The sequence below is a fragment of the Echinops telfairi genome, unplaced genomic scaffold (assembly GCF_000313985.2).
Source record: "Echinops telfairi isolate 266 unplaced genomic scaffold, ASM31398v2 ScPeMD7_7469;HRSCAF=8507_1, whole genome shotgun sequence".
NCBI classification, from domain to species: Eukaryota; Metazoa; Chordata; class Mammalia; order Afrosoricida; family Tenrecidae; genus Echinops; species Echinops telfairi.
This window is the reverse complement of record NW_022111373.1, coordinates 1,772,182-1,784,520: the sequence shown is the minus strand read 5'-3', so window position 1 is coordinate 1,784,520 and position 12,339 is coordinate 1,772,182. Positions and strand designations below refer to the sequence as shown.

Genomic DNA, 12,339 nt, shown 5'->3' with positions numbered 1-12,339 from the left:
CAAATGTACAAATGTGCTTGACACAACGGATGGATGGATGGATTGTGATAAGAGTTGTACGAGCCCCCAATAAAATGACTTTTTTTTTAAGTGAGGGGCAGCGAAGGAGAAAAAGACCCTCGATGAGACGACACTGTGGCTTCAGCAATGGACTCGGGCATCGGAAAACAGTGAGGGTGGCGTGGAGCCGCGCGGCGTCTCTACTGTGCGGAGGGTCGCTGCGCGTGGCAACCAACACGACGGCACCTAACAACAGTTGGGAAAATACTGACCTGGAGAAGAAAACTCTCCCTCCTCATCCTCCCCATAGACCTCAACTCCACTCTCAGCCTCATCTCCCACTCTCTCCGCTCAAGGACCCTGGATTCTCATCCTCAAGGACAGTAAGTTCTTCCACACGGATTTGCTTTCCAACATCTTATTCTTGTTCTTCAAGTCTTGGCTCAACTATTCCTTCCCCATGAGACCAACTCCTAATATATACAATAGTCCTGGGAACTTTCCTTGAACCTTAATTATCAGCAATTTCTTCTCTTGGCCCCATCTTCTGGATACATGCTTTTGATCCATCTGCCCACCCAACTAGGAGCTCTTAAAACAGTAATAAATAGTTACTCCTCAACTCTGTCCGCAAGGACGTGGAGGTACATCAATTAAAGAGCAGAGGTTTGGGAGGCAGACATCCAATTTCAAGTGACAGTTATCAATCGTTAATACCGTGTGTCACCACACTGAGCCTCAGCTGCCTCCTTTACAAAATGAAGGCAATGATCTCCATCGTGCAAGCTGTAAGAATAAGAGATGACATACTAAACCTTAAGCTGTGCAGAAGCAGTCAGAGACAAGAGCATGCACACAGCATTAACCCTTTTACATAAAGCTGAAAAAGTGCCCGACCGACGGATGGTGCGAAGTCACGACACTGGTGGCCCTCCTCAGGGTGGACGGTTGTGAGAGGCAGGAAGGGAGTCCCGGGTGTGGTTTCTTGATTGAGGTGCTAGAACATGAGTGTTTTCACTGTGTGAAAGGTTGAATTTTTTGTTGTTTTTTCACTTCTCGGTGAACTTGCTTCAGAACAAGTTTACATGTAAAATGAACTTGGAGAACAATGGGAGGTCGGGGTAGTTTGGTTGGTGGGTCATAGAGCTGTGTGTTCTACTTGCAGGAGCACAGTAAAAATAACAACCCAAAGGCCTGGGCCAGATCGCGGGGTACAGGCTAAGACGGTGGCAGCTCTAACTACTGCCTTCAGACTAAGGCCGGGCAGCCAGCAGTTCAGTCTACGCAGTAGAGTCAGCCTGCCCAGGCTCTTGAGGAGGCCTTGAGAGCAATCGCTCAAACCCTGTCTGCTGGTGAGTCTCTAGTGCCCGAGTCCTATAGCCAAAGCTGGCGGGAGGGCCTAGGAACTAAGACGGGGCATGTAACATTGGGAGACATGAACCCAATCCATTCCAGGAGATAAGATTTAAGAATTAAGCAGAGAAAGAGGGAAACAACCGATCACCATGATCTACATATAATCCCCTTCCAGGGGGGATGAACAACAGAAAAGTGGGTGAGAGGAGACAGCGGTTGGTGTAAAATATGAAAAAACTAATAACTTATCAATTATCAAGGGTTCATGAGGAAGGGAGGGTAGGGAAGGGGGCAAATGAGCTGATACCAAGGGCTCAAGTAGAAAGAAAATGCTTTGAAAATGGCGACAGCAACATATGTACAAATGTGCTTGACACGATGGATGGATGGATGGATGGATGGATGGATGGATGGATGGATGGATGGATGGATATAAGAGGTATAAGAGTCCCCAATAAAATTCTTTTAAAAAGGAAGTATTAAGCCTACAAACTTCCTCTCTTGTAGGAGACAATGGCACATGAAACCACACAGTAACAGCATGCAGAGAAACTAACCTGCAGCTCTCATGTAGCACATGCTTGACCCTAATCTAATATTTACCGAACCAGTTTCTTCATACACTGTATCTAAAACTTAAGCCATTTCCCCACTACTACCCACTCAGGGCTATCTCTCTTGAGAACTGGAATTGCACTTGCTGGCTAAGAAAGCAAACCACAGAACCAAGTCCAGTAACTTCTTCAGTCTGGTGGGAAACTTCGCATGTGAGCTGTGAGTGCGTCCGTCCCACGAGGTTGCATGTCTGGTCCCTGGGTCACAGAAGCTATCTTCCCAAGGCCAGGGGCCAACTTTGGATCTCAAAGAATACACTGAATATTCACTAACTCAGCTCTGAGCACAACACTACACATGCAAAAGAACTGGGTGGCTGGGAGGGGCTCCTCTTGGCCTTATCTTCAGGGGCTGGGGACACATATTTTAACCATTAAAAAACTGGTGAATTTGTGATCCCCGCCATATCCATTTGTCCTTTCTCAGGGACCAGATATTTTAAAACAAACACCTCATCAAGGAAAAACAAGAGAGAAAGGTGCAAAGATCCATGCCCGCCCCTGACTTCGAGTTCCCACATCTTCTCTGACTCTGGACACCATTTACATGACTCCCACAGCCTCAGCTGGCAGACTCCAGCCCATCTCTCCTCCCCAGGGACCATCTGAAGAGCGCCTCCCAGGTGCCTCCGGGACCCTGCGTCAGGCACTGTGTGTGACTCAAAGGTGCCGGAGACAAGTGATGTGGGAGGAGGAATAACCTCAGAATTCCGGGAGAATGCTGGGGAGCGGAAGTCACTAGCTCTGTAAGCCCCAGGTCACTCCAAGGAGCCAGCCCCATAGGGGCTCTGTGAAGCTTCCTCTTACGCACACGTCTATTCCACATTACTACTACTACTCTTACCACCACCACCACTCCTACCACCAGGACGATTAAGATTATACCTAGAAACAACAACAGCAGAAATAAGGCTAGCACCTTACAACAACGAGCTCGTCCGTCCTATGTCGGAGATGGGGCACACCCTTGCCCTCGGCCTGTACAAGGTGTACGAAATCATCAAAATCAGCCAGCACCACAGACCTCACCAAAGAGAAGCGTGCCAGCCGTCATGTTAGGGGTACGTTCATTAAATAGTTGACCACACAGAGCAGGCTAATTTTTAAGTTGACAATTCCCTATGGCCAGCAAATGAGTTACAAATATCCCAATGGCCCTTGGCAGAAAAAAAGGCTCCCCCTCCTGCCGTATGTGCTCAGCTCCTGAAGGGTCTCGTCTCCTCTCACCTTCGGAACAACTCGGAGGGAGCTGCACTACCACCATCCCTAGGCCCCCTTTTCATGGGTGAGAAAACGGAGGCTGCGGGCGTGTCTCTAGGCAGTCACTGAACACACCTTTTTATTTTGTTTTCAGTGGCTAGCAGGAGCCTGATACCGATCTAGCAATGATTAGAAGGCAGATACAATCCCTTACCGCGTGGTGTTTACGTTCTGGTGGAAGTAAGCCATTTGCCCAAGGTCACTCGGCCTAGGAAAGCAGTGGAGGCAAGACTCAGTCCCAGCTACTCCGTCTGCAGTAAGCACACTTTCAATCGGGAAACTGGGGATCTCTCGGCCACCAAACGGCCCACAGCCCGCCATGCCACCGGTGATCCTCGTCAACAATGAGCAGCAACGTGTCCTCTAGTGTAAGATTCAAGGCTTTCTGCACCCATCCCACCCCCTCACCCCCACACACACATGTTAATAGTCTACAATCTCGTTACACTTGTCATACTGTTGAAAGAAAACAGTCAGGATGCCAGGCTGGCCATGCTGCTCTGAGCATTCCCTGCACAAGCCCAGACTGTTCACTGCCATGACCACCTCAGCTGCGTCTTCTAAAAACTCAACACTAAATGCAGCTGCATTTAACTGAGGTCCTTAGTATTTTCTCAGAAGTCCTGGTGGCCCAATGGTTAAGCATTGGATTGCTACCCCAAAGGACAGTGGTTTGAGCCCACTTGGGACCCATCCATCACACAGCCGGAGCTGACCGTGTGCCCTTCGAAAGACTTACAGCTTAAGAAACCCTAGGGGCAGTCTGTCTGTCCAGCAGGGTCACTACGAGTTGGAAATGACTCAACAGCACACAACAGTATCATTTCAAATGTATTTATTTTAAGGTCACCTTAACTCAATTATTCTGCATTCAAAAGGCTGCCTGCCACAAACAGGGAACGGAAGTAGAAATCACTGAATCTTCTAGAACGGATGACAGAATTTTCAAAACCTGAAGAGACTGCCGCCACTACTCACCCATGATAAAAGTCTATCATCCAAATGATGGGCATCTAATTGTTAGAATCTCCCAGCTGACTTTCAAGAGAAGTGATTAAGTTCCAGCAATATGGGACCTATTAGGAGAAAATAAACCTATGGGCTTACCCAAAGAGAAGATGCAGACACCAACACTCCTCTATGGTAAGGCTCAAAATGGCACTGCCAACCTTAAAGTTACTGAACAGGTCAGATCACAGTCTGCCTCATGAGACGCATCCTGTAATGCTGGAGCGACTCGGAACGTTCTGAGAGCCAGAGTGACACGGAATTCCATCGATGGGAAAAATACTCAAGCTCCAAACCCGGGCTGGACGAGAGAGTAACTCATAGGTAAGCCTATGAATCAATGAGTGTGCTACAAAGGTTAAGGTATACGTATTCGATATGTTTCTTTGTTGCTGGGAAAATGCAGGGACTGCAGTGGCACACTGCTCAAGGGCAAAATGGATTGATACACCACTGCCATATCAGATGGTTTCTCCACACCAAACAGCAAACTCCCTGCTGTGCTTGAGTCGAGGCCGACTCAGAGCGACCCGATAGGACACAGTAGAACTGGCCCTGTGGTTTGAGAGACTGTAACTCTTTTTACGGGAGTAAAAAGTCCCATCTTTCTCCTGAGAAGCAGCTGGTCGAATTTTGGACCTTGAAGACAACAGCCGAATGCCTAACCACAATGCCAATGGTACAAATGGGAGGCAGTTCAAAACCACCAAGCAGCACCACAGAGGAACGACATGGTGATCAGTCACGATAACTCTCTAGAGCAGTCCTACTCTGGAACACGTGGGTCACCACACGAAGCCACTTGACAGCACCGTTGTGTTTTGTTTTAATTACTTAGTGTTTTTTGTATGTTCAATGGTGCCATGACAATGACAACGGCTATGTATTGAGCACTTGCCAAACACTATATTTGCTATTTGACATCCCTATCGCCAATGCTCACGACACTTTCATCAGGGAGGTATTCTTAGTGTCCCGGAATCCCAGGTTCAAGGAGACCTTGACTTTTCAAGGGCACTGCCAGTAAGCAGTCAAGCCAAGCTCAAGTGTTTTCCGGGGCGTTTATTAATACCTCTCCCTACAAACAATCGTGCCCCACTGCAGCAGGTCTGCACTGGAGGGAACCTGAGTAGGAGCTCACAGCAGGATGGGCCAGCATCAATTCAAGCACACAAAGCCCTCTTTCTCAACCCAAAAGCCCCATTGTGTCAGGCTGTGTTTCCATTTTTTCAACCTGCACTTGAAGACATGCTCACACAGCCCCTAACGGACTGTCTGCCCCCACACAGTCACACACCAATCAACTGACTGGTTCACTCCTTTAAACTGGACCAGTTTAACGGCACAGACCCAAAGAGACGTTGAAGGCCTTGGAAGAAGCAATGAGGTCCCCTCAATTTTTAAGTTAATGTTTGAAGGGACATTTCGCAGTTCTGCTCTGTCACATGGGGGTCACGAGTCAAAGACGGTACAACACCATCCTGGAACACTGAAGGACGGGAATGAATTCGACTAAGGTCAAAAACCATCTCTTAACACTGACAGTATTTACTACGTAGCAGGTACTATAGCAGGCATTTTACGTATATTATTTGATCCCTGCAAGTGACCTATGAAGTAAGTTCTAGTACCATCTTCCCTTTACCATCACTAATTCATAAATATAAGAGATGACATTTGGATCGTACTAGCCAGCACCCAATCTTGTTATTTTCTCTAGCATAGGCAGACTACGTCTGCACTGGTAAAGAAATGCTTCCTGGTACCCAGAAGAGGATTCCGACCAGCTGTGGAACTCAAGAGCTGACACTGGGAGGAGAGAAGAGCCCAAGCCGAGGAGACAATCAGAGGGATGGCCTGGAGGCAGAGCATGTCAACAGTCACGGGTCAGTGCAGCAGTGAGAAGAAGGTGAGCTTCCGGAAAAGAGGGGTGCGGGTGATGCGTTAGGGGGCTCGATGTCGGGTGACGTGGGTTCTAGTCCTGGTTAGATCACTGACTGTGTAACCTTCCAGTTTTCAAGTCCCTCTCGGAGCCTCAGTTTCCCCAACAGTAAAAAGAGAGGTTGGGAACAGATGTTCCCAGAATGCCTGCTGTGGCTCACATGCTTGGGGACACTCTTAAGCTTCAGTGACAGTCAGACCTCAGGTCAGTCAGCAGCCAGCGGATGGACGTTGGCGTCAGCTCCCCTGAGTCTCGGTGTCTTCCTCTGCAGTACGGGACAAGAGCATGCCCGCTCCCCAGGGCTGGGGACAGGTTTGAAGTGAAGCAGAGAAAGCACTCGGCACAGGGGCTGGCAGTCTGGGAGTGTTGAGTAAGCGGACCGATCTATCATTGCCATCAGCAGCACCGCTCTCCTTCTTCCCTGAGGGGTCCAGCAGGCGGACACCATAGTCATGGTCCAGAAGACATCGCTTTTAGTTTAAAGGGGCAAGCCCTATGCTCCAGAACCAACGAAAGAGAGAAGAGCTCTCAGGGAACCCCGGGCCCCTCCCATGGCTCCCGTTTCCCCGCAGAGGGCCAGCCATACCTTCTCTTCTGAAGAGACGGTCAGCTTGTCACTGGAGATCAAGCTGCACACCTGGTCCAGACTTAGGCTCAGGAATTCTTCTCCCAGCATCACCTCCGGGAAGTGCTGCTCTGTTCAAAAAAAAAAAGAAGAAGATGTGAAGAAGAAAACAAAGTTATAATACCCATCTGCCCTGCCAGGAACCAATGCTTGGAAACTACCAGAGTGGGAACCTGCTAGAGACACACAGAGAGAGAAGAGAACGAGAGAGAGAGCCCACCGGTAAGCACGCATTCTGGCTGGAGGGAAGCCACAGTGAAGGGATCACCCTGGAGTGCTCATCCGTCTTGAGCATCAACACAGCTGGAAATGGAACCGGGAAAACCGGAGCTGTATTTTTCCCATGCTCTGTGAGATTAATAACGGCTATGCAGAAATGCCTCGCTGGGACCTGCCTATTTAATGAGGATTCATTTCCCCTCCAGGCGTGAGTAAGTAGCACTGGGGATGGTGCCCCCTGCGGCACAGCCAGGCAGAAGTGGGTCAGAACTGCTGTGCAGATGGAAGCCTCTGGGGTTCTGGTAGGAAGTCAACCTTAGAAGGTTGGAAAGGAGAATTGTCCTTTCTCGCCCAAAGTCAAGTCTACTAAAGCGAGTCTCTGGCTTATAAGGAAGCCCAACTAAGCAGCCACCCAGGTGAGGCAGCAATGCTGCTGGTTCTAGGGCTGCTGGGAACCCAGCCGCCGGGCCTGTGAAGGATGCAAGATGAAGAAATCTTGCAGCAGACAGACTGAAAATCCTGGGGTGCAAACAGTTAACATGATCAGCTGCCCACTGAAAGGTCAGAGGTTCAAGTCCACCTAGGGGTGCGTCGGAAGAAAGGCCTAATAACCTGTTTGTGATCAATCTGTCACTGAAATCATTTAGAAGCACAGTTCTGACACGTGTGCGATCCTTCCGAGGCAGAGTTGACTCCACTGGCTTTTTAGAACAAGAGGAAAGCCACCTCACACTGCTGCTGACCACAGGCCTGAGGTCCACACAGGGGAACGACAGGGCCAATCCCTACCCTGCCACGTGCATGCCTGGACCACGGTCATTCAGTGGATCTCAGTGAAAGTGTTCGCACTTGCGAAAGAAGGAGCCTCCATTCAGATCCTGACTGCCATTTCCGAGCTGTGTCCTTAGGCCACTAGGACCTCACTACCTTTTTCGGTACAATCGGAATGATACCATCAGCCTTGCCTGCCCCCCAAGCTCTGATACGAATCTTTGAAAGTATTTTGCAAGCTGTTCCAAGGTGAGCCAACCCACTCAAGTTCTTACAAACCAAACATACAAAAGAACTTAAGATTTAAATCCTTTCAGAATTAAAAAAAAAAAACCTCATTTTAACTTCTTTATTTTGAAATCATTTCACAAAGAGAGGGCAAAGGAATTCCCATCTGCCCTTCTTTCAACAAGGTCCCCAAACGTCAATGTCTGACTCTCAAATGTCATGTTATTATGCACGATTCCTGGTGCAGCAGGTTCTGGAGATCAAGGGGCCCTTTCTTCTCTGGCCCAGATCTTGCTCCTTTCTCAGTCCCCCCAAAGTCCTGCCTCACTCTCCCAAGGAACATCTGGGCTCCTTGTCCTCCAGGCTCTGTGTCTCCCCACTTCTTTCTTTCGTGGCCCCTCTCTGGCCTGGCAGTCTCTTGGACAACTCGACGGGATCACCACCTTCCACTTCGCATCGAGAGCGAACCCTAGTTGGAAGACAGCTAAAACACCCACTCTGCTACACCTGGCTGGTCATTGCATCATCTGTTGTTGATCTGAGACAAGAGTGAAGGGTGGGACCTGTCCATCAGATCGCAGCTTGATGACTCCATTTGGAGGCACTAAGGAGATAAATAGCTCGCTGGAAGCAGGACACACATTCACTCCCTGTGAGACATTCCTTTGGACAAGACACATGGATAAGGTGACCAGATTTTAACATTGGTAAAGCGGGAAACTCATATCCTGGCAAAATAGCCACATGGCAGCCAAAAACCGTATACTCTAGCTTGTCGTGCATTCTTTCCAAAAATTGGGACTTTTTTAAAACGCCGCGGGACACGGGAAAAATTGTTAAAATTGGGACTGTCCTGCCAAAAGCGGGATGTCTAGTCACCTTACACATGGAGTTAGACTAGAGCCCAGGAAAACCCTGCCAGCGCTGAGATGCTTACACCACCACTGGATCCACAAACCTTTCCACCAACTGGCCTGTGATCTTCCTGCATTCGGCGTCATTGCATGTGTTGCGTGAGTCTGAAGAGGAATTTATAGATTGCTATCTGACATATGGGCTAATACTGGACTTATGAACTTGATGTGGACTGGGCTGGGATGTTTTCTCAATATGCAATTGCTCTTGTATATAAAGTTCTTTCTGATACACATGCGTGTCTGTGAATCTGTTTCTCTAGTCAACCCGGACTCACACACCCTCCCTGATAGAAAGGAACATTAGAGCAGGCAAAGCCTCTCTCTCCCACTTACCTTCTTACAAACCAAACAAAGTGAAGAACTTAAGATTCAATCGTATCTTCCCCAAAATAAAAGCATTTCAAATGGAAAGGAAAGTTGCGAAGATAAGTGCAAAGGAATTCCCATATACTTTTCCTTCAACCAGGTCCCCCCGGCCGGCAATGTTTCACTCTCAAAGATCATGTGATAAAGCATCTTGTCCAACTTTCAGACAAGGGGTACCCCGGACAAAAAAGGGGTCCCCCTTGTTCTCCACCAGACCAAGGATGGCTCAGTGGCTACAATTAAAAACAGGTCCATTGACTCTCACCTACTTTCACAAAGGCCCAGCCAACTTCACCAGGACTGTCTGCCCCTGAAAAGACGCCTGTCAACACCAGATCCTATGTGAAGGGAAGCCATCATCTTGAAGCCTGCAGAACAGAAAGCTGATCTGTGCTCCCCTACATGCCAACAGGAAAATGCCCTCAGTAAAGGCTAGACGTATTTCAGTTAGTCGTTCAGAAGAACTTCCTAACTAGGGAAATATTGAAGATTAGATAGTATTATTTTTAAAGTTCCCATTCCCAAAGGTTTTAAAATAAAAGCCAGAGAGCAATCTGCTTTGCATCATGGAAACACATTCTTGGCCTAGAAGCTGGGAAAGTAACTGGATTCTCCCTCCATGCCCTTTCTTGTCTTTGGACCAGAGTCCTCTGGCTTTGGCAGCATTAAAGGAATAGTGGTTAGGAAAAATGGTCACCACACAAGCCACCGTGCAGAAACAACGTGGAGGGCCTTGGGGCTCGGTGGCCCAGCCAAGCTGAGCTCAGTACGACCCACTGATTCTCGAGTCAGGTAAGCCAAGTTCCCAAAACCTTATGCTCCAGAGTCACCTTCCTGGCTTTTCCACATGGATTGTTGGTTGACCAAAACCCTGATCTTTGGAGGAGGGGGACATTCGAATGAACAGGTGAGAAAGGTAGGGAAGTAAAATTCAGAGTTGGGAAAAGAGCCTCACGGTTCATACAGCCCAAAGTGGATGGGCTCAGCTTGGGGACGGAGAAGCGGGGTGCTGGCTTGGTGAACGAATCAGAAGTCCTCAGAGAGAAACAGGTGAGAGTTAGCCAGCCTCCACACCTCCCCCTCAGGGCCTGCAGGACTTGAATCAGGGTCTTTTCTGACTTGGTCTGCTTCTTGGCCTCAGTGGGATCCCATTGGACCACGAGTTCCCAGAAGCCTTTGTGCTCAGGTCAGCCCTCGTTCACAGCTGCTTGGGGGGTGGGGGGGGACCATCTGCCCCAGGAGATACCTCCCTGGGAATCATCTTCCTTTTAATACTTGTTTGGATGTTTTTTGTTTGCTTGGGGCCTTTGTTTTTACGGTGGTAGTGGTTTGTTTTACCTTAAAAATAATTGAAAAAATAAAACTCTGGGAAAATGGAATGATGTCCTTGGGTAGGACGTCAGAAGCCTGGTTTCACATCCTACCTGTACCCCTACAGTCACGCCGTTCCAGGCTTTGGCTTCCTCGTTGTCAAATGGGACCCCAACACCTGGCCTCGGTCTCCAGGTTGTTTTGAAGTACAAATAAGATCACTGTTAAGAAACTTCTCTAAAAACGAAGAACAGTATCAACCCACGCTCCTGCTTCACCGAGTCTAGTGCTGCGGACCACATGGCACTTACCCTAAGTTTTCTGCAGCATCAGGCACATCCCTCAGGACTACAAGTCCAACAAGGAAGACTGTGACCCTCAAAGGTCTTAGGGGCCCAATTACTTCCATCGACTTCAGAACACTTTCTAGAAATGCAAATTATTCCATGTTTGAGAGCTGCAGCTTTCTGGTCGGAAAAATGGGTCTCCAAAAAGCCCCTACCTCGTAAAGTTGTGGTGAGCATTGCACAAGCAAATATGCGGGGGCTTCAAATGTTCATTTGAGGGGTGGGTGTGGGGGAGGGAATGGAATTAAAAGATGATAGAATTTTTCCACAAACTACAGGGTCCCTATGAGTTGCAACTGACTTGATAGCAGTGTGTTTGGTTTGGGGGTCTGTCCTGTAAGGTTTCCTGAACTGTAGTCTTTATGGGATCCGATTGCCAGGTCTCTATGGGGCCGCTATGAGTTGCAACTGATTTGCTAGCAGTGTGTTTGGTTTGGGGGTCTATCCTGTAAGATTTTCTGGACTGTAGTCTTTATGGGATCCGATTGCCAGGTCTCTATGGGGTCGCTATGAGTTGCAACTGATTTGCTAGCAGTGTGTTTGGTTTGGGGGTCTGTCCTGTAAGATTTTCTGGACTGCAGTCTTTAGGGGACCCGATTGCCAGGTCTCCTCTCCCATGGAACTGTTGGTGTGTTGGAATCACAGACCACTAGGTTAGCTGTCAAGCCACCAGGGCTTCGCAGAGCTGGTCTAGGGAGCAGCAATAACTGGCTGGCATCTCGCTGCAGCCAAGCAGTGTCTTAACTCATCTAACAAATGTGCGTGGAGCACCCACTGTAATGCAGGACTAGGCTGGGCCCCAAGAAACCACGTGGTGGGAGTGGGATATGCACGGTAGTAAATATCCTCTAGCCGAGGAAGGAAAGCCTCTAATAAAAAACTCCAAGTTCTCTTATTTTCTTCCTTGGTTTCCTGTGAAGAGGCGTTGAGGTAGAGACAATGAAGTCATTTCATTAAAGATTCTGACTGAGAATTTTAATTCATCAGGCATTTCCTATAAAGGACCAAGACCACGTAAGTTCCAAGTCCTGATGGATGAAACATGGGCCCTGTGGGTCCTCGTCCGTCCGTCGGGGTGAGGAACTGTGGAGCTTGTGGTGGGACACCAGGGAACGTCAAGTCCTTTCTGCACCCGCTCACACCTGTCTTCCCAAAGTGTTAAAAGATGGGACATGTGGATGGCCGGTCTCAGGAAAGCGGTTTCTCTGGGTACAGAGTCTTCCCAAGAAAGCCCTCAGGAGGAAGGTTGAGGTCTTTCTCGAAGAGGTGCTACTGCTGTGTGGGTATTTTCTGAATTGTGTCACTTAATCCTCCCTGAAGCCCGATGAGCTGAATGTCGATATTCCTGTTGTACGGATAGAGAAGTGAACATTCC

General features: G+C 48.6%; 1 protein-coding gene across 1 annotated transcript in view; it reads right to left on the bottom strand.

Annotated features, from left to right (window-relative positions):
* KLHL3 (kelch like family member 3) overlaps positions 1-12,339 on the bottom strand; it is a 133,929-nt gene that overhangs the window by 54,889 nt on the left and 66,701 nt on the right. The window contains exon 6 of the mRNA XM_045285035.1: positions 6,767-6,876. Coding sequence (XP_045140970.1) covers positions 6,767-6,876 — 110 coding nt within the window. The remainder of the gene's footprint in view (positions 1-6,766; positions 6,877-12,339) is intronic.